The sequence below is a fragment of the Scyliorhinus torazame genome, chromosome 6 (assembly GCF_047496885.1).
Source record: "Scyliorhinus torazame isolate Kashiwa2021f chromosome 6, sScyTor2.1, whole genome shotgun sequence".
NCBI lineage: Eukaryota > Metazoa > Chordata > Chondrichthyes > Carcharhiniformes > Scyliorhinidae > Scyliorhinus > Scyliorhinus torazame.
Genome location: NC_092712.1, coordinates 142,050,940 through 142,077,330, shown reverse-complemented (window position 1 = coordinate 142,077,330; position 26,391 = coordinate 142,050,940). Strand labels below are relative to the sequence as shown.

General features: G+C 46.9%; 1 protein-coding gene across 1 annotated transcript in view; it reads left to right on the top strand.

The window, feature by feature from the left end:
• The window catches only part of LOC140425041 (polycystin-1-like protein 1), a 543,547-nt gene that overhangs the window by 498,934 nt on the left and 18,222 nt on the right, over positions 1–26,391 (top strand). Inside the window, exons 62-63 of the mRNA XM_072508831.1 lie at positions 6,142–6,372; positions 18,230–18,394. Of these exons, the coding sequence (XP_072364932.1) occupies positions 6,142–6,372; positions 18,230–18,394 (396 nt within the window). The remainder of the gene's footprint in view (positions 1–6,141; positions 6,373–18,229; positions 18,395–26,391) is intronic.

Genomic DNA, 26,391 nt, shown 5'->3' with positions numbered 1-26,391 from the left:
AGAACGGGTCCTGGAGCTGCCAGTGGTGCTGCTGGTCATGACCGCAGATGGTGACGTTATCAAGGTGGCCCGCAGTCCGTACCGGTCAACCATTCGGTCCATCTACCGTTGGAAGATCCATTAGTGACGCCGAAGGGAACCCTAAGGATGTGGTAAAGACGGCCTTCCGCTTCAAACGCGGTGTACGGGCGGTCCGCCTTGCGAATGGGGAGCTGGTGGTAGGCAGATTTCAGGTCCACTGTCGAGAAGACCCGGTACTGTGCAATCTGATTGACCATATCAGATATGCGTGGGAGGGGGTAAGCGTCGAGCTGCGTGTACCGATTGATGGTCTGACTGTAGTCAATGACCATCCTGTTTTACTCCCCAGTTTTCACAATTACCACTTGGGCTCTCCAGAAGCTGTTGCTGGCCTCGATAATGCCTTCCCGCAGCAGCCGCTGGACCCTCGGACCTGATGAAGGTCCTGTCCTGGGCACTGTACCGTCTGCTCCTGGTGGCGACGGGTTTGCAATCCGGGGTGAGGTTTGCAAACAGAGAAGGCGGATCGACCTTAAGGGTCGTGAGACCACATACAGTAAGGGGTGGTAGGGGCCCGCCAAATTTCAGGGTTAGGCTTTGGAGGTTGCACTGGAAGTCCAGGCTGAGTAGCAAGGCAGCGCAGAGGTTGGGGAGGACGTCGAGCCGGAAGTCGCTGTACTCTACGCCCTTGATGGTGAGGGTGGCGGTGCAGTAGCCCCGGATCGCCACGGAGTGGGATCTGGAGGCCAGGGAGATTCTCTGGTTAATGGGGTGTACCGCGAGGGAGCAGCGCCTTACCGTATCGGGGTGGATGAAGCTCTCTGTCCTCCCGGAGTCAAGAAGCCATGATGTCTTGTGCCCATCGACCTTTACCATCGTCAACGCGGTTGCGAGGTTGTGTGGCCGGGACTGGTTGATCGTGATGGAGGTGAGCTGTAGCTGGTGTTGGAAGGCCCCTTGCTGGTCGCTAGGCGATGAGCGGCCCAATGAGGTGCCCGACGAGCAGGGGTCCTAAGGCGGGGAAGATGGCGCCGCCCATGGGGCGCACGTGGCGGGTGGCGTTAAAGATGGCGGCGCCCACAGGCCACACGAGGCCTGATGGGGGGAAGATGGCGGCGCCCACGGGCCGCACATGGTCTGAGGCGAGGAAGATGGCAACGCCCACGGGCCGCACGTGGGTTGCGGGGGCGGAAATAGCAGCGCCCACGGGTCGCACGTGGGGGTTGCAGGAACAATGGGCCTGGTTACAGCGGCGATCGAGCGGGCCTGGCACACAGCAGCGAAATGTCCTTTCTTCCCGCAGGCCTTGCAGAGTGCGCTCCGCGCTGGGCAGCACTGCCGGGGGTGCTTTATCTGTCTGCAGAAGTAGCACTTGGGTCTCCTGGGGTTGGCTGGCTGCCGCACGGCGTAGGCTTGGGGTTGGCTGGGGGCGGTCACTGGTGGGGTCCACGATGGGGTGTTCGCTGGTGGGGTCCACGATGTCCAGGAGTGGGGGCGCCGTGCGGTCAGGGGCGTGCGCTTGTACATTACGTGGGGCGACCGTTAGTGAGATCACGAGTTTCTTGGTCGCCGCGAGGTCGAGGGTAGCCCCTTCTAAGAGGCACTGGCGGACGTACGCTGACCGTATGCCCATAACGAAAGCGTCCCTAATTAGGAGTTCGGAATGTTCAACGGCCAAAATGGCCTGGCAATCGCAGTCCCTTGCCAGGGCGAGCAGGGCACGCCAGAAATCTTCCACAGACTCACCGGGGAGTTGATGCCGCGTGGACAGGAGGTGCCTGGCGTAGAGCTTGTTGGTCTGCTGAGTGTAGTTCTCTTTCAGTAGCGCCATGGCCTCAGCGTAGGTAGGCGCCTACCGGATGAGGGGAAAGATATCGGATCTCAGCCGCGTGTACAGGATCTGGAGCTTCTGTGCCTCTGAGGGTAGTTCTGTTGGAGATCCAATGTAGGCTTCAAAGCAAGTTAGCCAATGTGCGAAGGCCGACTTGGCATTGTCTGCTTGAGGGTGCAGCTGCAGGCGATCAGGCTTGATGCGGAGATCCATCGTTGTAGAATCTCTGCGTAATAAATTGATGCACTATCAATTACGACGAGACGAGAGTAGACCGTAATCGAGGCTTTATTACACTGAGATGTGTTGCCTCCTACAGCTGCTGCCGAAAAGGCTGCAGCTCAGTGAGCACACACATTTATACTCCGCCTACAGGGATCTACCCCCGTACCTGTAGTACAGGAGCCTTACCGTATTACATCTTGTATGTGATATATACAACAGTGGTGACTACCGGTGGACGGCCGATCCCCCACCCTGCCCCACATACCAGCACCCCTGCCACCCGCCATGGCCGGATGCCCTGGCCACCGAGGCCACACAACCTCGTGGCCTGCATGTGTCGGGTCGTCCAACGATTTCGCTGTCTGTGTTCCCCCACTCCCCCAGGAGAAGGCTGAGCACAGCCGCCGGGGTGGGGAGAAGACCGGAGGGGGACCAGCAGAACTACGGCCCATCACTATACCCAAGCAGAGGCCCTGAACATGGGCAGTGGCCCAGAGGAAAGGGATTTTGCCGAGCTGGAGTGCGGTCAGCGGAAAGCAAGTGAGACCCCGCTGAGTAGCGGTTGCACGTGACACATGTGTGGACTCCCCCCACTTCAAACTCACCCCCCTCACCCCACCCTCCCCTCATCACCTCACGCGCCGCCCCCCCCCCCACCTGCTGTCCAATTATATCGGTCATCTTGTGTCTTACAGGGTTTGTCGGAGATAGTGCTGGTCCATCTGGAGTCGTCGTCCCCCCCTCCCCTGCACCCCCCCCCTCCCCCCAGCCAGTGCCGGTTCCCCCCCCCCCCCCCCCCGACAGCCGAGCACTGACGGGGAGAGAAGCCCGAACACCAGCCTCCTGCCCGAGACTCAGGAGACCCCGAACCTTGGGTCAGTGGAGGACATTGACTTTACATCACAGCTGTCTCCTACACCATCTGCCATCCCAGAGACTATCACTTCGGTTGGGCACAGTAGTGAAGAGGCTCCTGGGACACTATCTGATGTCACGGCATATCGCATTCGGTACAGCAGGTGGAGGTAGGAGCAGTCGAGGGGCAGGACAGTCAGAGAGTAGATCGACTCCAGGAACTAGTTGCCATCCGGATGGGTACCAGGCTCCTGGAACATCCAGTCACAGCCACCGTGCAAATGCAGTCACACAGCCAGGGACGACAAGAGGGGATGACGGCAGGCATCCAGTTCCTGCAGATGAAGGTGGAGGAGTCCATCCGCGTGCAGGAGCAGGGTGTGGTGCCGGCCATGCGTGCCACCCAGGCCGACACCGCATGGGTGGCATCTGTGGTGGAGGCATTGGTGGCGCCAGTTTCATCTATGATCAGCGTGCCCAAGGTCTGGGGTATTCTGTGCAGACGGTGGCCGAGGCCCAGGACAGGACTGCCCTCTCACAGGCAGCCATGTTCCAGAGCCACCTGGACATTGCAGCGGCACTCCTCAGCATGGCCCAGTCAAGAGGGTGTCACGGTGGCACAGTGGTTAGCACTGTTGCCTCGCAGCGCCGAGGACCCGGATTCAATCCCAGCCCCGAGTCACTGTCTGTGTGGAGTTTGCACATTCTCCCCCTGTCCATGTGGGTCTCACCCCCACAACCCAAAAAGATGTGCAGGGTAGGTGGATTAGACACGCTAAATTGCCCCTTAATTGGAAAAAAATAATTGGCTACTCTAAATTTAAAAACAAAAAGCATGACTCAAGTCACATGAGGCCATGGCTGGGAACATCGGCGGCACTGCCCAGGCGCTGGCCAGCATTACGCAGACACAGAGGGAGGTGGCCCAGTCCCAGAAGGAGGTGGCCCAGTCCCAGAGGGAGGTGACCCAGTCACTGGCTGATGTGGCACAGACCCACTGGGTGATGGCACAGTCGCAGCGTGATGTGGCGCAGTTCCAGACGGAGATGGTCCACTCTCTGTGGTCCATGGCCGCGAGCATGCAGACCCTGGTCAAGACCAGAGCAGGCCTCAGGACTGGCAGTTTGTAATTCCCGCATAACTGGACCGCCTTATCCGGCTTCAACATCGGAACTACCAGCGCCGGCGAATCTGCAAAACGCATGGGCTGGATGATCCCTAATTCTTCATGTCTCCACTTTTGCCAACAATGCATAACATAGAACATAGAACATAGAACATAAGGAACTGGGTGGGCTCTAAAATATCTCGGCTGCGCACCCATGTGATATGAATTATGGCCACGACACTCATTATTTTTCCAAAATCGGGCCAAAAGACTTCAAAGTACTTTCCCTGTACTTCGCTCAGGCCCCACTATTTCATTTGGGCATTGTTGTCAATCAAGATGCTGGTGGCTCAACCAATCTTGGCCTAGCAGGCTGGGGCCATGTCCCTTCACTACAATTAGAGGGAGGCGCACCGAATGCCATCCATAAACCATCAGGGCCAAGGTGGTCCCCACTCTGTCCAGCAACTCGCCAGTATAAGTGGCCAATCGGGCTTCACTGTCCCTCATTTGTTCCCCTTTCTTAATGTGGTCGAAGGTTTGTCTGCCTACGACGGAAACTGCAATGCCAGTATCAAGCTCTGTATCCAATAGGTGCCTGTTTACTTGCACAGTGACTTTGATGGGTACAACCCGAAATGCCACCACACAATTTCCTCCTCTGGTTCATCAAGACGGAAAGTGCAAGCCTTAGGCAGACGTCGACCTCTACCGGGACCGCTGGCCACCCTGCTGCTTGTGGTCATGTCGGGGCCTACGACCACATGTCCCACAATGGCCTGGTTCTCCCTCTGTAGATTCTGGGGAGGTATCCCGTCAGATGGCTCGGTCTTTGACCAACAGGCCTGGGCTGCACGGCGCTCGGCTCAGGGCTGGGTGCAGCCCTTGGGAAGGGTTGATCACTGGGAGGGGCACACCTTAAGGCTAATGACTGTCTGGCGCTCATTCTCCATGATATTGTTGGCGCAGAAAAAGTAGTGTATTCTTTCCACCGACTGAGTCCAATCCTGCAAATCGGCATTGAACACATCTAATCATCCGAACAGAGGCAAGATCAATGAAAAGAGTCCAACCTTATCCAACAGGGTTAGAGAGGTGGCTTGACCGACAGAGTTTCAGCGTTGACAGACAACCAGTTAAACCCTTGTCGCCAGTTTAGTAGACCAAGAGGGAGTCCGTACCTAGTCATAAATACATTAATACCGAGTCACAATATACTAATACATGTGACAATGATAAATCAAATCAAATCAAATAAAATAAATAAAGTTTTATTTACAATACTACTATTACACAGCTCGAAAGATCCCAGCCAGGTCTCCCCTTATGTCGGCACCCAAACTGGCTGATACTATACAGATGTCTAGCTATACATGGTTTCTGGTTTCTGGTCCCTTTAACAGGGCAGCTCCTATTCGGTGAGGCTCGCGGGGAATTTAATCATTGCCGCTTCATAAGTTCCGTTAGGGTTATGACACCTGTATATATGAAATGTAACTGTGTTGAAGCACCTCAGAGCTCACATGACCGATGAATAAAAGTGGAACAGAATTGTATTCTGCGTAGCAAGAATATTGAATGAAAGCACCTCGGAGTGATCTCTGTAGAAAATGCAAATGTCATTGCACTTACCGGTTATGACATTTTGAAATGTTTGGTAAAGCTTCTTTCAGATATTTTATGAATAAAATATATATTTTCAACAAACACAATTGGGGTGGCCAATAAATGCTAGCTTAGTCAGCAAGCCCATATCCCATGAACTCATAAAAAAAGTGACTATCCCATGACAGGTACATGACAATGGATGCTTTTTATCAGCTGTAACCATGATTACTATTAATTGATCGATATAATCATAACTGGTTGAATTCAGTTTGCACTCTCGATATTATATGATGCCAAATCCGAATTGTGCAGTGTCCAAACTAAGATCTGTTTACAGTGAAGTTAATTGACACAAATCTGCCTTTGCGCTGAACTGCATTAATTTTAAAAAGCCCGTTAATTTGAATGCACTGTTTCCTTATGCTTGTTTAGGCCTGACAAATATATAAATTAAACTACTCTGATGTGGGGTTTTTTTCTCTCTGTTCTACAGCTGTGTGGTATTATCGTCATTCTGGCCTACTCCTGCCTGGGCAACCTGCTATTCCTGTCAGAATCCTATTCATTCAGTACCATAGTGAGAACTTTTCAGACAGCGTTGATGTACTTTATGGGCATGAGTGAAATAAGAACACTTTCAACTCTGTACAAATTGAACCAGCTATCCATTGTTGCCTACTATGGAACGTTCTTTATTATGATGACAATTCTGTGGGCTGGATTGGTAGGTACTTCGATTTATTTCATATTGTTGTTGTCCTGTTTGAGGAATTTTATGACTTCCTCCGCAGAATTTGGAAAAGAAAATATTATTAATGCTGATCTTTTAAAAATATTTTGTACCTTTTGGAAGTTGAACATCTAGACAGAAGATGTGTAATATACTAATTAGAAGATACTTTTCCCAATACAAAATATTAAGGGACTCCTTAACTTGTCTGTGTACACAGGTAATACCTCTAATTTAATGTGTCAGAAGACCCTTTCATGTCACATTGATGAAGAGTGGGGAGAGAGACAGGGGCAAGGAGACATGCAAGGTTGCAAGAGCAATGAGTTTCACTCAAACCTGTAAGAGGTTTCACTAAGTTGAAGAGATTAGAAAAACAAGATAATAGTTAGGCAGCCTACTGTTTAAATCTGGTAAGATATGAATAAGTTTGTCATACTATTTTGTGAATATAAGTTTTAATCAATATAAATTTAAGCAAGTGAAAGAAAATAAACTCTGTAGTGTGGTGATTTGAGGTGATTGTCCTGGCACATGGAGGGATGGATCATTCATAAACATATAGACTACTTGAGGAGTACAGAGATGCTCCAGTAGTCAGTGTTGCCATCAAGAAGTGTTTTTGAACCTGTAAGAACCTGATCGAACTGTTATGGGCATTACTGATGTCTCGTGGAAACAAGTAGTAATATACTGCCTGTGCCAGAAGAGGTACCGTTATTGCAGTTCCTATTAATGTCCATCCAGTGGAAACATCTCCGACTACAGAAATACAAGAAACAGGAAAACTCCTCGGACTCTTTTTACAATTGTCAAATTCACGTGTATAATGTTTTGTTGGAGTTTAGGATTGAGTAACGTAGTTATTGCGGAGTGAAAGGGGGAACATTGTGGTGTGGCGATTGTTCCTTTAAGGGCAACAGTACAGAAGGGGGTCACCTGATTGTGGGACCAATTGGGACTGAGATTGGGTAATCATCCAGGGGGTGGAGTCTTCTCTTAGACAGAAGACATGTAGGTACTGGGGCAGCCAGAATAAAGCAGTTTAATGAGTCGGACATTGAATTATAGATGCTTCAAACCTCTTTTAAAGGCTGTCGTCTCTCCTTTGAGTCTTAAACCAGCTGCAGGAATACTCTGCCTGGAAATTTGTATTGCCAGTTGGCACCAGAAAGTTTGTGCTGTATTAGGTGCTATTTTGTTGCAGTGCTGTTTTCGCACTGATCTTTTGATTATTTTACTTAAGTTCTGGGGAGATAATTTTCCCAAACACTCAAATATGATCACATTGCATTTCCCATTGGTCTGTTGTGTACCTGACTGAGTACACTGACATGCAAGTCACATTAGCAGGACAATGATGTCTCTTTAAATTATCTGATATTTTAACATGACATAATTCACCTGCATTCTTTGTATAGCAGGACGGGTTGCATCCGAACCAGAAGGGCACCAATATCCTGGGAGGGAGGTTTTCTAGTACTCTTCGGGAGGGTTTAAACTAATTTGGCAGGGGAATGGGAACCGGATTTGTAGTCCAGCAACTAAGGTAGCCAGTGTAATATTCAGGACGCCAAAGCGTGTAGTGAGGCAGTGGGGAAGGTAACACTGACAAAGGAGAGTACTTGCAGGCACAGAGATGGGTTGAAGATTGTATACTTCAACGCAAGAATAAGGTGGGTGAACTTAAGGCATGGATCGGTACTTGGGACTACGATGTGGTGGCCATCACGGAAACTTGGATAGAAGAGGGGCAGAAATTGTTGTTGGAGGTCCCTGGTTATAGGTGTTTCACTAAGATTAGGGAGGGTGGTAAAAGAGGTGGGGGGTTGCATTGTTAATTAGAGATAGTATAACAGCTGCAGAAAGGCAGTTCGAGGAGGATCTGCCTACTGAGGTAGTATGGGTAGAAGTCAGAAATAGGAAAGGAGCAGTCACCTTGTTAGGAGTTTTCTATAGGCCCCCCAATTGTAGCAGAGATGTGGAGGAACAGATTAGGAAACAGATTTTGGAAAGGTGTAGAAGTCACCGGGTAGTAGTCATGGGTGACTTCAACTTCCCAAATATTGAGTGGAAACTCTTTAGATCAAATAGTTGGAATGGGGTGGTGTTTGTGCAGTGTGTCCAGGAAGCTTTTCTAACACAGTATGTAGATTGTCCGACCAGAGGGGAGGCCATATTGGATTTGGTACTTGGTAATGAACCAGGGCAAGTGATAGATTTGTTAGTGGATGAGCATTTTGGAGATAGTGACCACAATTCTGTGACTTTCACTTTAGTAATGCAGAGGGATAGGTGCGTGCAACAGGGCAAGGTTTACAATTGGGGGAAGGGTAAATACAATGCTGTCAGACAAGAACTGAAGTGCATAGGTTGGGAACATAGACTGTCAGTGAAGGACACAATTGAAATGTGGAACTTGTTCAAGGAACAGATACTACGTGTCCTTGATATGTATGTGCCTGTCAGGCAGGAAAGAGATGGTCGAGTGAGGGAACCATGGTTGACAAGAGAGGTTGAATGTCTTGTTAAGAGGAAGAAGGATACTTATGTAAAGCTGAGGAAACAAGGTTCAGACAGGGCGCAGGAGGGATACAAGATAGCCAGGAGGGAACTGAAGAAAGGGATTATGAGAGCTAAGAGAGAGCATGAAAAATCTTTGGCGGGTAGGATCAAGGAAAGCCCCAAGGCCTTTTACACACATGTGAGAAATATAAGAATGACTAGAGCGAGGGTAGGTCCGATCAAGGACAGTCGCGGGAGATTGTGTATTGAGTCTGAAGAGATAGGAGAGGTCTTGAATGAGTACTTTTTTTCAGTATTTACGAATGAGAGGGGCCATATTGTTGGAGAGGACAGTGTGAAACTGACTGGCAAGCTCGAGGAGATACTTGTTAGGATGTAAGATGTGTTGGGCATTTTGAAAAACTTGAGAATAGACAAGTACCCCGGGCCAGACGGGATATATCCAAGGATTCTATGGGAAGCCAGAGATGAAATTGCAGAGCCGTTGACAATGATCTTTTCGTCCTCACTGTCAACAGGGGTGGTACTAGGGGACTGGAGAATGGTGAATGTCATACCCCTGTTTAAAAATGGGAATACAGATAACCCTGGGAATTACAGGCCAGTTAGTCTTACTTCGGTGGTAGGCAAAGTAATGGAAAGGGTACTGAGGGATAGGATTTCTGAGCATCTGGAAAGACACTGCTTGATTAGGGATAGTCAGCACGGATTTGTGAGGGGTAGGTCTTGCCTCACAAGTCTTATTGAATTCTTTGAGGAGGTGACCAAGCACTTGGAAGAAGGTAAAGCAGTGGATGTAGTATACATGGATTTTAGTAAGGCTTTTGATAATGTTCCCCATGGTAGGCTTATGCAGAAAGTAAGGAGGCATGCGATAGTGGGAAATTTGGCCAGTTGGAATACAAACTGGCTAACCAAAAGAAGTCAGAGAGTGGTGGTGGATGGCAAATATTCAGCCTGGATCCCAGTTACCAGTGGCGTACCGCAGGGATCAGTTCTGGGTCCTCTGCTGTTTGTGATTTTCATTAATGACTTGGATGAGGGAGTTGAAGGGAGGGTGCGAAGATTAGTGGAGTTGTGGATAGTATGGAGGGCTTTTGTTGGCTGCAAAGAGACATAGATAGGATGCAGAGTTGGGCTGAGAAGTGGCAGATGGGGTTTAACCGTGAAAAGTGTGAGGTTGTCCATTTTGGAAGGACAAATATGATTGCGGAATACAGGGTTAACGGTAGGGTTTTTGGCAATGTGGAAGAATTACCAGGGTCATTCCTATTCCCTTTCTTGAACAGAGGAACAACATTCGCCACTCCCCAGTCCTCTGGCACTATCCCCGTGGACAGTGAGGACCCAAAGATCAAAGCCAAAGGCTCTGCAATCTCATCCCTTGCCTCCCAAAGAATCCTTGGGTATATCCCATCTGGCCCAGGGGACTTGTCGACCCTCAGGTTTTTCAAAATTGTTAATACATCCTTCCTTAGAACATCTACTTCCTCCAGCCTACCCGCCTGAATCACACTCTCATCCTCAAAAATATGGCCCCTCTCCTTTGTGAACACTGAAGAAAAGTATTCATTCAATGCCTCTCCTATTTCTTCTGACTCCATGCACAAGTTCCCACTACTGTCCTTGACCGGCCCGACCCACACCCTGGTCATTCTTTTATTTCTCACATAAGAGTACAAAGCCTTGGGGTTTTCCTTGATCCGACCTGCCAAGGACTTCTCATGCCCCCTCCTAGCTCTCCTAAGCCCTTTTTTCAGCTCATTCCCTGCTACCTTGCAACCCTCAAGCGACCCTACTGAACCTTGTTTTCTCATCCTTACATACTCTTCCTTTTTCCTCTTGACAAGACATTCAACCTCTTTTGTGAACCATGGTTCCCTCACACGGCTATTTCCTCCCTGCCTGACAGGGACTTGCATATCAAGGACACACAGTATTTGTTCCTTGAACAAGCTCCACTTTTCATTTGTGCCTTTCCCCCACAGTTTCTGTTCCCATCTTATGCTCCCTAATTCTTGCCTAATCGCATCATAATTACCCCCCCCCCCCCAATTATAAACCTTGCCCTGCCGTATGGCCCTATCCCTCTCCATTGCAAGAGTGAAATTGTGGGCGCTATCTCCAAAGTGCTCTTCCACAAACAAATCTAACACTTGGCCCGGTTCATTACCCAGTACCAAATCCAATGTTGCCCCCCCTCTTGCCGGTCTATCCACATATTGTGTCAGGAAACCCTCCTACACACATAGTACAAAAACTGCCCCATCCGAACTGTTCGACTATAGAGGTTCCAATCAATATTTGGAAAGTTAAAGTCACCCATGGCAACTACCCTGAGACCTCCATACCTCTCCATAATCTTTTTGCAATTTCTTCCTCCACATCTCTATTACTATTTGGGGGCCTATAGAAAACTCCTAACAATGTGACCGCTCCTTTCCTATTTCTAACTTCGGCCCATATTACCTCAGTAGGCAGATCCCCTTCAAACTGCCTTTCTGCAGCAGTTAAACTATCCTTGATTAACAATGCTACTCCTCCACCTCTTTTACCACCTTCCCTACTCTTACTGAAACATCTATACCCCGGAACGTCCAACAACCATTCCTGTCCCTGTTCTAACCATGTCTCCGTAATGGCCACAATATCGTAGTCACAAATATCAATCCACGCTCCACGTTTACCTACCTTATTCCAGATGCTCCTTGCATTGAAGTAGACACACTTCAACCCACCTTTCTGTCTGCCGGTACACTCCTGCGACCTTGATACCCTCCTCAGTACCTCACTACTCTCGACACTGGCTTCTGGAACACAGCTCGTTTCCCCAGCCCCCTGGCAAATTAGTTTAAACCCCCCCGAAGAGCCGTAGCAAATTTCCCTCCCAGGATATTGGTGCCCCTCTGGTTCAGGTGCAAACCGACCTCTCTGTACAGGTCCCACCTTCCCCAGAATGTGCTCCAATTAGCCACATACCTGAAACCCTCCCTCCTACACCATCCCTGCAGCCACGTGTTTATCTGCACTCTCTCCCTGTTTCTCACCTTGCTAGCACGTGGCACCGGAAACAAACCAAAGATGACAACATGGTTTGTCCTGGCTCTCAACTTCCACCCTAGCTCCCTAAATTCCTGTTTTAAATCCCCGTCCCTTCTCTTACCTATGTAGTTCGTACCGATGTGTGCCATGACTTGTGACTGCTCCCCCTCCCCTTTAAGGATTCTGAAAACACTGTCCGAGACATCACGGACCCTGGCACCCGGGAGGCAACATACCATCCGTGAGTTTCTTTCGCTGCCACAGAACCGTCTGTCTGTCCCTCTAACTATCGAGTCCCCAATAACTATTGCTCTCCTGCTCTCCCTCCTTCCCTTCTGAGCCACAGGGATGGACTCAGTGCTGGAGATCCATTCACCGTGGCTTACCCCTGGTAGGTCGTCCCCCTCAACAGTATCCAAAACAGTGTACTTGTTACTGAGGGGAACAACCACAGAGGATCCCTGCACTGACTTCTTCCTCCCAGCCTCTCTCACCGTCACCCATCTATCTTGAATCTTCAGAGTAACTACATCCCTGAAGCTACTATCTATGACCATCTCTGCCTCCCGAATGATCCAAAGTTCATCCAGCTCCAGTTCCCTAACGCGGTTTCTGAGGAGCTGGATATGGGTGCACTTCCCACAGGTGAAATCAGCAGGGACACTGACGGCATCCCTCACCTCAAACATTCTGCAGGAGGAACATTGCACTGCCTTCCCTGCCATCCCCTCTAGATAAAAAAAGAAAAAGAAAGAAAGAGCTTACCTGTTATTCACTCTACCCCGTAGGTTAAAGGAGGTGGAAGGGTGGGGGACACTACAAGTGTAGTGTCCAAGGTTTAGAAACTGCCCAAATTAAATACAGGTAAAAATAAAACAGTTAACCAGCAACCACTGCACCCCGAGAACAGTAATCAGCTATTATAGGCGTGCGCAAACAATTTAAATCTTTACTACTTACCCAGCAGTCACTCTGTCCTCACTCCGACCGGATTCAGCTGGAAACTCCCAACAGTAAGTTTTTTAAAAATTTACTCCCCTTCTCAGCAAACACTCCCTCAGCAACCACTGCGCCCCGCACGATAACACCTCGGGGAAAAGAAAAACTACTTACCAGTCACCAGCCAATCACTTACCTGCAGGCTGTGACGTCACAGTTAAACTTCTTTCTACTTCTACCTGCCCTCGAGTCTCCCTCTTGATCTTTACTCAGCTGGGATCCTGACAGTGATTGTCTTTTTTTTGGTTGGAGGAGGAGGTAGGGAGAGAAATACTGAAGAAGTGTTTCGGGTTTAACTGTCACTTGACAACAGCTCCTCCACAAACCACCTTCAAGATACGGTGAACGCAATGCACTGATGCAAATTTTCCTCGCAACAGCCAATCAGCAGATCCGCTCTACTGCCCTCTGCTGGATTGCTTGCCTTCACTTGAACACCTAGGGTGTCTTGCTCAGGCACACATTCTGGTTGCAGTGACCGCAATGCACTGATGCAAATTGTTTTCCCAGTAACAGCCAATCAGCAGCTCCGCTCTACTGCCCTCTGCTGGATGCTTGCCTTCACTTGAACACCTAGGGTGTCTTGCTCAGGTACACTTTCTGGATGCAATGACCGCAATGCACTGATGCAGATTTCCCCGCAACAGCCAATCAGCAGCTCCACTCTACTGCTGGATCCAGTTATGAAACCAGTTAACACTTTATAAACCCACAGTAAACATCTTAACAACTATCAACACCAATAAATCCCCCAAAGAATACAGTACTCTCTAAGTAACTCTTAATCTATCCTTGCAACATCCATAAGACAAAAAGAACCCTCTTTACAGAACAATATCAGGTTTAACTTCACGACTGAGAATAGTTACCACTTGGAAATCATCAAATGATCATTCATAAGCTTGCAGAGATTCATACACATCTTGCTGTGATTGCAGCATTTACAAATCTAAAAACAAAACTAAACACACCCTGTAGCCATCAGCCTAAAACAAAAGTAAAAGCAGACAGACAGCCCAGCTCCACCCACACTCTGACATTACTGATAAACACCCATTTCTTAAAGATACATCCACTACAGATGTTTTTATAAACACCCATTTCTTAAAGGTACTCTCACATGACAGTATGCATATCAATACCAAATTTAAAAAAAAGTAAAATACATTTTGCCTGGGGTTGCTGCAGTTTTTGATGAGTTTACAGTGCGTAGAAAGTAGGAACCTAGCCAGGGCCGCATTAGAATAGTCAATTCTGGAGGTAACAAAGATGTGGGCGAGGGTTTCAGCAGCAAACGAGCAGAGATAGAGATGGAATAGATGGATATTATGGAGGTGGAAATAGGTAGTCTTGGTGATAGTATGAATAGTTAGTTGAAAGTTTTTCTTAGAGTCAAATATGACACTGAAGTGGCAGTACCACGGAATACCCAAGTCTTTAGTTCTAACTCGGAGTTGGAGGTAATTGTGGGGGGTGAGGGTGTTTGTTACATAGGAAAGAGATGAAGGAAGGATAGGAGCGCAGTGAGCTGAGAGGAGAGAGATAGAATAATGAATTGACCTGGAGGTCTAAATTATTTCGGGTGCGAAGTGGCCTGGTACAGCGGCTGAAGGAGGAAAGCAGTGAAGATAGCTCGTTGAGAAATTTAGCATGGTATTTGGGCAAATGATAGGGATGGTGTTACCAGCCCTCTTCTGTCAATGCAATTATTTACAATCAACTTCTGGATAGCGAGGGCTTTGTTCACAAATGAATAGACATTCTGGAGGATGATATGGTGAAGGGTAATGACAGCTGGACAACCAACGGAGTCCACAGAACTAGCAACGGGTGAAAGGGGCAGTGAGGAAAGATCAGCCCCAGTCAGTGTGCTGGTCAGGAAGATTGCTGAAAGGGTAGAATGGGACAATTGGGGTTGCTTTTGTGAGGAGACAGTGATAACTGGACTCTCTGGAGGATGCCAAGAAAGGCACTGAGGGAAGCTGTGGCCTTGTCTGAGAGAGAAACAATCCTGCATGGGATAGTGGCAGGAGAGTAGGAAGGTTGAGAAGTGTTGAAGAATTGTGCTAGGGAATTGGAAAAGCAGAGCACCTGAGGTGGGGGAAGCATAATGATAGGATAAAAGGATCTAGGAAGAGTAGGGAGAAAAAAAGGGGGAGGAAAACAATAAAGTGGAAATGGATGTGATGGGCTTGAGCCTGGAATGGCAGCAAACGTGTGAATACAATTGAACACTGGGAAAATTAGGCAGCACGGTGGCGCAGTGGTTAGCACTGCTATCTTATGTCGCCGAGGTGCCAGGTTTTCGACCCCAGCTCTGGGTCATTGTCCGTGTGGAGTTTGCACATTCTCCCCGTGTTTGCGTGGGTTTCGCCCCCACAACACAAACATGTGCAGGGTAGGTGGATTGGCCACGTTAAATTGCCCCTTAATTGGAAAAAATGAATTGGGTACTCTAAATTTATTTTTAAAAACAAGGGGAAAATTATGTTTTCCTTAACACCCTGTAAAGTAGTATTGCTTGGAATAAATATATTCCCATATTGAGTAGGGAAAAGTGAGGAAAGAACAGGAAATAATCCAGAATTAAAACAATAAATCCTGATTATTTATAATACATACGTAGTCAGTGTGGGGTATCGATAAACCATGCCCAAGTCACGGTGATTAACTGTTATAAAACAAAATAAGGACAGTAAAATCGGGGCCACTAAAAAGCCGGGAGTTCAGCAGGATCTGGGTCAGTGAAGATCCGAGAGTTCATTGAGAGCGGGGTCAGTGAAGATCCGAAAGTTCAGTGGGAACGGAGTCAGTGAAGATCCAAAGGTTTAGTGGGAGCAGGGTCAGTGAAAAGCCGAGAGTTCAGTGAGAACGGGGATAGTGAAGATGCGAGAGTTCAGCAGATGCAGGGCCATTGAAGATCTGAGAGTTCAGCAAGAGTGGGGTGGGGTCAGTGAAGATCCACGAGGTCAGTGGGTGCAGGGTCAGTGAATATCCGAAAGTTCAGCGGGTGTGGGGGTCAGTGAACATCCATGCGGTCAGTGGATGCAGGGTCAGTGAATATCCGAGAGTTCAGCGGGTGTGGGGGTCAGTGAATATCCGAGAGTTCAGCGAGTGTGGGGGTCAGTGAATATCCGAGAGTTCAGCGGGTGTGGGGTCAGTGAATATCCACGAGGTCAGTGGGTGCAGGGTCAGTGAATATCCGAGAGTTCAGCGGGTGTGGGGTCAGTGAACATCCGAGAGTTCAGCGGGTGTGGGGTCAGTGAACATCCGAGAGTTCAGCGGGTGTGGGGGTCAGTGAATATGCGAGAGTTCAGCGGGTGTGGGGGTCAGTGAATATCCAAGAGTTCAGCAGGTGTGGGGGTCAGTGAATATCCGAGAGTTCAGCTGGTGTGGGGGTCAGTGAATATCCGAGAGTTCAGCGGGTGTGGGGGTCAGTGAATATCCGAGAGTTCAGCGGGTGTGGGGGTCAGTGAATATCCGAGAGTTCAGCGGGTGTGGGGGTCAGTGAATATCCGAGAGTTCAGCGGGTGTGGGGGTCAGTGAATATCCGAGAGTTCAGCAGGTGTGGGGGTCAGTGAATATCCGAGAGTTCAGCGGGTGTGGGGGTCAGTGAATATCTGAGAGTTCAGCGGGTGTGGGGGTCAGTGAATATCCGAGAGTTCAGCGGGTGTGGGGGTCAGTGAATATCCGAGAGTTCAGCGGGTGTGGGGATCAGTGAATATCCGAGAGTTCAGCGGGTGTGGGGGTCAGTGAATATCCGAGAGTTCAGCGGGTGTGGGGATCAGTGAATATCCGAGAGTTCAGCGGGTGTGGGGGTCAGTGAATATCCGAGAGTTCAGCGGGTGTCAGGCAGTAAAATTATGCACTTCAGATTCAGAGTTTTCACAACTATTTTAAGGCAAGAGCATTAAAGATAGCAAGTGGCTGACAATGGGAAAGTGCTAGTCGCTGTCCTGTACTTGAAGAACATGCAGGCCTGATAATTTGCAAGGAGCTACTGGTCATTTTTGTCCCATTCACATGGTACCCTCTCAAGATTCTTTGATCGTGTTAAGATTCTAGCACCTCCAAAGATTTCTAAACTCCCTTCCAACCCCTGAATCCCCAAATCTCCTGTCTTGTGGATTTTCTTCCCCATATCATTTGTAATCCTGGTCCCTTCCCCAATGCTCATAAACGCTATGACATTTGTGCCACAGAACTACCAGGTAATGACCATCCCCAACAAGTTGAATCTCACCATCCAGACTTGACATTCATCAGCATTACCATCACTGAATTCTTCATTGTCAACATTTTGGGGCTTACCATTGGTGAAAAGTTTAGACTACCTGAATCAACATTGCTACAAGACCAGGTCACAGACTGGGAATTCTGTGGTCAGTAACTCGCCCCCTGACAGCCCACAGCTTGTGCGCCATTGATAAGGCACAAGTCATGAATGTGATGGAATGTTCCCTAATGGCCTGGCTGAGTGTAGCTCTAAACTGTGTTGCTCTAACAGCACTGAAGAAACATGATACCATCCAGGACAAAGTAGCTTGCTTGAGTGGCACCTCATTCACCACCATAAATATTTGCTACCTTCACCACTGATGCACTTGGTTGCAGTGTGTGCCATTTACAAGATGTGCTGCACAACATATGAAGCGCCTTTCAAATCCACAATCTCTACCATCTAGAAAGACGAGGGCAGCAAGCACATGGGAACATTACCAACTGCAAGTTCTTCTCCAAGCCGCAGACCACCCTGACTTGGAAATATATTGCCATTTCTACAATGTTTCTAGGTCAGAATCCTGGAACTCCCTCCCAAAACGCCTCCACCACCTTTTTAAGGACAATTTGGGGTGGGCAATAAATATTGGCCTTGCCAATGGCACCTGCATCACAAATTATTTTTAAAAAAATAATGCACTACGCTTGTTCCCTGATCCCATGGCCACTCTCACTACTGCCAGACCTTGAACACTTCCTTCCAAGTTATTCAGATTCCAGGATCCTTGTCAGTGACTCAGGGCCTGCCTCAGAGTTTGGAAAGCATCTCTCTACAGTGGACTTACCTATGGGTTCCACCTCAATTTACTCCAAGACTTCCAAATTCTATCCAATGCTACTTGAGTCCAGAGCTGTCACCATCTCTGGTAGGTGTGTCTCTCTTGCAACATTATTTTGCATTACTCTTGTTCTTATTTAACCTCTGGCTCACAATGGTGATATTATATTTAGTGATAATAGCTGTATTAGGCAGGTTTGATGTAATTGCATTTCTCTGCTTCAGTTGATAGGGATTCTTACCTCGATGGCAGAAGAAGCAAAGAAGTCGTCACGAAGTAAACACTTGGTGACGTTCACTGAAGTAGCAGCTTATGCTCAGGAGAAGATTATGACCTTCACGGGAAGAAACCGAAACAGAGAAATAGACCATGATTCAACTCAAGGAAATGTAATGCCTCTAAGCACATACACATTATACTCAGAATATGCCATGGTATTGAATTGAAGGCAATGCAGCAGTGCTGAGTGATAAAGCTTCTACTCATTGCAGCCTGCAGTGGTAGGATGGATGTTTGAATTCATAATCCCAAATAGTTGGGTCCCATTCTCAGCCATAACCAAAGGGAACATAACAGCATATTCCCAAAAGACTCAGGTTCAAGATTAGAGGGGGACTGCCTCGGATCAGCATTGGCAAAGGGTTGGCAGGACATCTCCCCTTTTAGCAGTTGTCAGATATCTTGAGAAAGGGAAGGAAGGTAAAATGTCTGAAAAACAGGGGTAGCACGGTGACGCAGTGGTAAACACTGTTGTCTCATGGCGCCGAAGTCCCACGTTCAATCCCGGCTCTGGGTCACTGTCCATGTGGAGTTTGCACATTCTCCCCCTGTTTGCGTGGGCTTTGTCCCCACAAACCAAAGATATGCAGGGTAGGTGGATTGGCCACGCTAAATTGCCCCTTAATTGGAAAAAATGAATTGGGTACTCTATATTAAAAAAAAACAGGAGTCTTCAGAAGCAAAAGAAAATTCAAACTTGAAAATAGAAGGAAATCAAAATGGGATAAGATTACCTTAGTAGGATGAATCAGAATCTAAACTACTGTTTTTCTTGAGTTTAACACTTACCTCTCACTCGCTGGCTAGGCCAGTATTTATTACCTATCCCTAATTGCTCTTGAGAAGGTGGTGGTGATCTGTCTTTTTGAACCGCTGCAGTTCTTCTGGTGCAGGTACATGGGCTCGACAGATGACTAATGTATTGGTTTCTAAGCATGGTAAGACTCAGAGGAACAGAGTGATCAAGAGTGGAAGTAAAGGTCAATCGATTGGAGGAGTACAGAGAAATAGAGAGGAGCCGTGCCACAAAAGGGTTTCAACACAAGGATGGGAATTCTAAATTGAAGAGCCCCAATTTTAACTTAAACTGGCTGACAGGAGATTTGGGCCAGATGTGCAGTTTATACCCTGTGTGAATTTTTGTCCATTGAAATGAATGGAGAATAAAGTCTGGTGGGGTATAAAATAGACATCTGACTCAAATTTGCCCTGATCTTGTTCAAAGACTCGCATTAGAATGTGACCAAAGAGAAGCAGTATTTTGGATGAGCTTAAGTTTACATGAAGCTGAAAAATAAGTTTGTTGACAAATAAAACACCAACAATCAGGGCATTGTAATTCTCACGCTTGTAGGTGACGAAAGCGTGAATGAGCCGATGGGCTAAGACTGGCGGGTGGGAGAAATGTATTGGAGGTCAATGATAATGTTGACTGCAGTGAGGTCATGGATGGAAAGTGTTCCAAAGTTACAGTCACAGTCGATATTATTTGTGACTTATGAATGGCTATTTTGGTGCTGGGCCGTGATGGAGACCTGGTTGGAAAATGTTACAGGTGCAGTTGGGAAGTGACAGTTTCAAGAACTTTTGAGAGGAAAGGAGGAATGTTGAAGGTGGGGTGATGATGGGGTAGTTGTATTCTTAACTGGACTAGTCATACATGGACCCAGGGAATTCTCTGGGGACCTGAATTCGAATCCTGCCATGACAGATGGTGAAATTTGAATTCAATAAAATATCTGGAATTAAAAGTCTAAGGATGACAATGAAACCATTATTGATTTTCGGGAAAACCAAATCTGACAACCTCACCTGGTTTGGTCTATGTGGTTGACTCTTAACTGCCCTCTAAAATGGCTTAGCACTCAGTTCAATGGCAACTTGGGATGTGCAATAAAGGCTGGCCTAGCCAGCGTCACCCACATCCCATTAATTTTAAAGAAGCCACATCTGTATGCCACATCTTTATTGAAAATTTTATAATGACTATGGTCTGCAGCATCTGCTCCAGAATTGTCAGACTGGTCACAATAGCATGTCTGTGATGTGAAATATTACAAAGTTAATTTGTGTTTTTATTTTAAATTATTTAATTTGCAGTGTCATAAAACATTATGGAATTTTATTTTGAATGCATAAAATCTATCTAAATCCTTAAGTAATCTATGTTTTGCAAATGTTGTACTTTATTTGACATGTTGCTCAGTTATAATGCTGCACGTTGAACATGTCTGCTTTCACATAGTGAGTGATGATTTGCGTTTTGCTAAAACCACAGCAGCATTCTGTTCCAACAACATGGGTCAGTTTGTTGTTACTTTGCCAGTTTTTTTCCATTTTGTTTCCTGGTAATGTGTTAACAACAATGAATACAAGAGCCATTTCCCTTTTCCAGATGTCTTGATTGTACTGTTCATTTCACAAGCAGTATCTTTATTATGTCAGTTGTCCATTACAAAATGTTTCGAGGTTGAAAGCTGAGGCAAGAACTATTTCACATTTCGTCGATTCAGAGGACGTCATTGAAAATCAATGTCTTCTGATCATTCAGTGCTTAATTCTCTATATTGGCCAATAAATTGACTGGAAAAGATATAGTTCGAGTACAATAGATGGGTCGTTTTTTGTACAGTGTGTGCAGGAGGGTTTCCTGAAACAATATGTTGATAGGCCAACAAGAGGCGAGGCCACGTTGGATTTGGTTTTGGGTAATGAACCAGGCCAGGTGTTGGATTTGGAGGTAGGAGAGCACTTTGGGGACAGTGACCACAATTCGGTGACGTTTACGTTAATGATGGAAAGGGATAAGTATACACCGCAGGGCAAGAGTTATAGCTGGGGGAAGGGCAATTATGATGCCATTAGACGTGACTTGGGGGGGATAAGGTGGAGAAGTAGGCTGCAAGTGTTGGGCACACTGGATAAGTGGGGCTTGTTCAAGGATCAGCTACTGCGTGTTCTTGATAAGTATGTACCGGTCAGGCAGGGAGGAAGGCGTCAAGCGAGGGAACCGTGGTTTACCAAGGAAGTTGAATCTCTTGTTAAGAGGAAGAAGGAGGCCTATGTGAAGATGAGGTGTGAAGTTTCAGTTTGGGCGATGGATAGTTACAAGGTAGCGAGGAAAGATCTAAAGAGAGAGCTAAGACGAGCAAGGAGGGGACATGAGAAGTATTTGGCAGGAAGGATCAAGGAAAACCCAAAAGCTTTCTATAGGTATGTCAGGAATAAGCGAATGACTAGGGAAAGAGTAGGACCAGTCAAGGACAGGGATGGGAAATTGTGTGTGGAGTCTGAAGAGATAGGCGAGATACTAAATGAATATTTTTCTTCAGTATTCACTCAGGAAAAAGATAATGTTGTGGAGGAGAATGCTGAGCCCCAGGCTAATAGAATAGATGGCATTGAGGTACGTAGGGAAGAGGTGTTGGCAATTCTGGACAGGCTGAAAATAGATAAGTCCCCGGGACCTGATGGGATTTATCCTAGGATTCTCTGGGAGGCCAGGGAAGAGATTGCTGGACCTTTGGCTTTGATTTTTATGTCATCATTGGCTACAGGAATAGTGCCAGAGGACTGGAGGATAGCAAATGTGGTCCCTTTGTTCAAAAAGGGGAGCAGAGACAACCCCGGCAACTATAGACCGGTGAGCCTCACGTCTGTAGTGGGTAAAGTCTTGGAGGGGATTATAAGAGACAAGATTTATAATCATCTAGATAGGAATAATATGATCAGGGATAGTCAGCATGGCTTTGTGAAGGGTAGGTCATGCCTCACAAACCTTATCGAGTTCTTTGAGAAGGTGACTGAACAGGTAGATGAGGGTAGAGCAGTTGATGTGGTGTATATGGATTTCAGCAAAGCGTTTGATAAGGTTCCCCACGGTAGGCTATTGCAGAAAATACGGAGGCTGGGGATTGAGGGTGATTTAGAGATGTGGATCAGAAATTGGCTAGCTGAAAGAAGACAGAGGGTGGTGGTTGATGGGAAATGTTCAGAATGGAGTTCAGTCACAAGTGGAGTACCACAAGGATCTGTTCTGGGGCCGTTGCTGTTTGTCATTTTTATCAATGACCTAGAGGAAGGCGCAGAAGGGTGGGTGAGTAAATTTGCAGACGATACTAAAGTCGGTGGTATTGTCGATAGTGTGGAAGGATGTAGCAGGTTACAGAGGGATATAGATAAGCTGCAGAGCTGGGCTGAGAGGTGGCAAATGGAGTTTAATGTAGAGAAGTGTGAGGTGATTCATTTTTGAAGGAATAACAGGAATGCGGAATATTTGGCTAATGGTAAAGTTCTTGAAAGTGTGGATGAGCAGAGGGATCTAGGTGTCCATGTACATAGATCCCTGAAAGTTGCCACCCAGGTTGATAGGGTTGTGAAGAAGGCCTATGGAGTGTTGGCCTTTATTGGTAGAGGGATTGAGTTCCGGAGTCAGGAGGTCATGTTGCAGCTGTACAGAACTCTGGTTCGGCCGCATTTGGAGTATTGCGTACAGTTCTGGTCACCGCATTATAGGAAGGACGTGGAGGCTTTGGAGCGGGTGCAGAGGAGATTTACCAGGATGTTGCCTAGTATGGAGGGAAAATCTTATGAGGAAAGGCTGATGGACTTGAGGTTGTTTTCGTTGGAGAGAAGAAGGTTGAGAGGAGACTTAATAGAGGCATACAAAATGATCAGGGGGTTGGATAGGGTGGACAGTGAGAGCCTTCTGCCACGGATGGAAATGGCTGGCACGAGGGGACATAACTTTAAACTGAGGGGTAATAGATATAGGACAGAGGTCAGAGGTAGGTTCTTTACGCAAAGAGTAGTGAGGCCGTGGAATGCCCTACCTGCTACAGTAGTGAACTCGCCAACATTGAGGGCATTTAAAAGTTTATTGGATAAACATATGGATGATAATGGCATAGTGTAGGTTAGATGGCTTTTGTTTCGGTGCAACATCGTGGGCCGAAGGGCCTGTACTGTGCTGTATTGTTCTATGTTCTATGTTCTAAATACTTTGTTAGGATATAGGTTTTTCGGAGTTAGCAAATTTTGACGAGAGGTTTTGTAGGAGCAAGGAAATGCTGAGGCATTCACACAATTGAGGGAACAATGGTTCTTGTCTGGAACTGGGCACAGGTGAAGACTTCCATCGAAATGATTCTCCAAAATATGTGCATTGTTTTTGGTAAGCGGTGGACTTTAAGGTGTCAAAAGATATATTGCCTTCAAATTGTTTTATGATTCAGTATGTCTGTAGAGGAATGCCAGCACTTTTGATGTATGGTTATTTTGCATGTGTAAGTCATTTTTCTGTACTGGAAAAGGAAATGATTCTTTTCCTGCTACAAGTGGAAACAATACAATTAAGCTGAGGAAAACATTAGCAATCTCATCAATTGAACATTTTCAAAAGGATGAAATAAAAATTCCACTTTTTTTGACATCTTAACTGGACATAATACAACCCGTGGATAGTAATGACCTTTCTGACACCTATAAAAAATGCTTTTCAACTGAGGTGTATACTGTAAAATTCAAACCAAAATCAAAACATATTTATGAAAATCCTAGAATGATACACACAGCCTTTTTGCCCATCATTCCTGTGTCAGCTCTCTGAAACAGTTATTCTATTGGTCCCACTCCTCTGCTCATTCTCATTTCTTTATAAATTCTTCAAGTATTTATCCAATTTTTGAAAGTTGCTATTGAATTAATAGGCAGAATATAAAACATATTTATAATCACAGAACACAACATCCTCCATGTTTGCAGGCAATGCCTCCAGCTCATATGTTTAAAGATGATTTTCCTCATGTCATTCCTGATTTCCTTTGCCCAACCACCTGAGGTCAGTGTCCTCTGACTACAAATCATGTTCCTGAAGGACTTGATCTGCCATGTTCAAATATTTCCCAGCAGGACCAAGTTTTTGAACCAAAGGTGAAAATGAACAAATATTGGGCGCGATCCACTGGCCTCGTTGCGGTCGAGTGAGTGCGACGAGAACATAGAACCTACAGTTCAGAAGGCCATTTGGCCCATTGAGTCTGGACCGACCCACTTAAGCTCTCACTTCCACCCTATCCCCGTAACCCAATAACCCCCCCCGTAACCCAATAACCCCTCCCTAACCTTTTGGACATTGAGGGCAATTTAGCATGGCCAATCCACCTAACCTGCACGTCTTTGGACTGTGGGAGGAAACCGGAGCACCCGGAGGAAACCCATGCAGACATGGGGAGAACGTGCAGACTCCACACAGACAGTGACAAAGAACAACAAAGAACAAAGAAATGTACAGCACAGGAACAGGCCCTTCGGCCCTCCAAGCCCGTGCCGACCATACTGCCCGACTAAACTACAATCTTCTACACTTCCTGGGTCCGTATCCTTCTATTCCCATCCTATTCATATATTTGTCAAGATGCCCCTTAAATGTCCCTATCGTCCCTGCCTCCACTACCTCCTCCGGTAGTGAGTTCCAGGCACCCACTACCCTCTGCGTAAAAAACTTGCCTCGTACATCTACTCTAAACTTTGCCCCTCTCACCTTAAACCTATGCCCCCTAGTAATTGACCCCTCTACCCTGGGGAAAAGCCTCTGACTATCCACTCTGTCTATGCCCCTCATAATTTTGTATACCTCTATCAGGTCGCCCCTCAACCTCCTTCGTTCCAGTGAGAACAAACCGAGTTTATTCAATCGCTCCTCATAGCTTATGCCCTCCATACCAGGCAACATTCTGGTAAATCTCTTCTGCACCCTCTCTAAAGCCTCCACATCCTTCTGGTAGTGTGGCGACCAGAATTGAACACTATACTCCAAATGTGGCCTAACTAAGGTTCTATACAGCTGCAACATGACTTGCCAATTCTTATACTCAATGCCCCGGCCAATGAAGGCAAGCATGCCGTATGCCTTCTTGACTACCTTCTCCACCTGTGTAGCCCCTTTCAATGACCTGTGGACCTGTACTCCTAGATCTCTTTGACTTTCAATACTCTTGAGGGTTCTACCATTCACTGTATATTCCCTACCTGCATTAGCCCTTCCAAAATGCATTACCTCACATTTGTCCAGGTTAAACTCCATCTGCCATCTCTCCGCCCAAGTCTCCAGACAATCTAAATCCTGCTGTATCCTCAGACAGTCCTCATCGCTATCCGCAATTCCACCAACCTTTGTGTCGTCTGCAAACTTACTAATCAGACCAGTTACATTTTCCTCCAAATCATTTATATATACTACAAAGAGCAAAGGTCCCAGCACTGATCCCTGTGGAACACCACTGGTCACAGCCCTCCAATTAGAAAAGCATCCCTCCATTGCTACCCTCTGCCTTCTATGGCCTAGCCAGTTCTGTATCCACCTTGCCAGTTCACCCCTGATCCCGTGTGACTTCACCTTTTGTACTAGTCTACCATGAGGGACCTTGTCAAAGGCCTTACTGAAGTCCATATAGACAACATCTACTGCCCTACCTGCATCAATCATCCTAGTGACCTCCTCGAAAAACTCTATCAAGTTAGTGAGACACGACCTCCCCTTCACAAAACCGTGCTGCCTCTCACTAATACGTCCTTTTGCTTCCAAATGGGAGTAGATCCTGTCTCGAAGAATTCTCTCCAGTAATTTCCCTACCACTGAAGTAAGGCTTCCCCAGTGGGGAATCGAACCTGGGACCCTGGCGCTGTGAAGCCACAGTGTTAGTCACTTGTGCTACCGTGCTGCCCATTCACGAAGCTGGAAAAGGGAAATGGCTCTTGTATTCATTGTTGTTAACACATTACCAGGAAACAAAATGGAAAAAAATTGGCAAAGTAGCAACAAACTGACCCATGTTGTTGGAACAGAATGCTGCTGTGGTTTTAGCAAAACGGCAATCATCACTCACTATGTGAAAGCAGACACGTTCAGCGTGCAGCATTATTACTGAGCAACATGTCAAATAAAGTAAAAAATTTGCAAAACATTAGATTACTTAAAGATTTAGATAGATTTTACGCATTCAAAACAAAATTCCCTAATGTTTTATGTCACTACAAATTCATCAGCCATTCACAAGGCTGATGAATAGCAAGAGAGGCCAAAAATGAGAACTGTGCCAGGTGACAA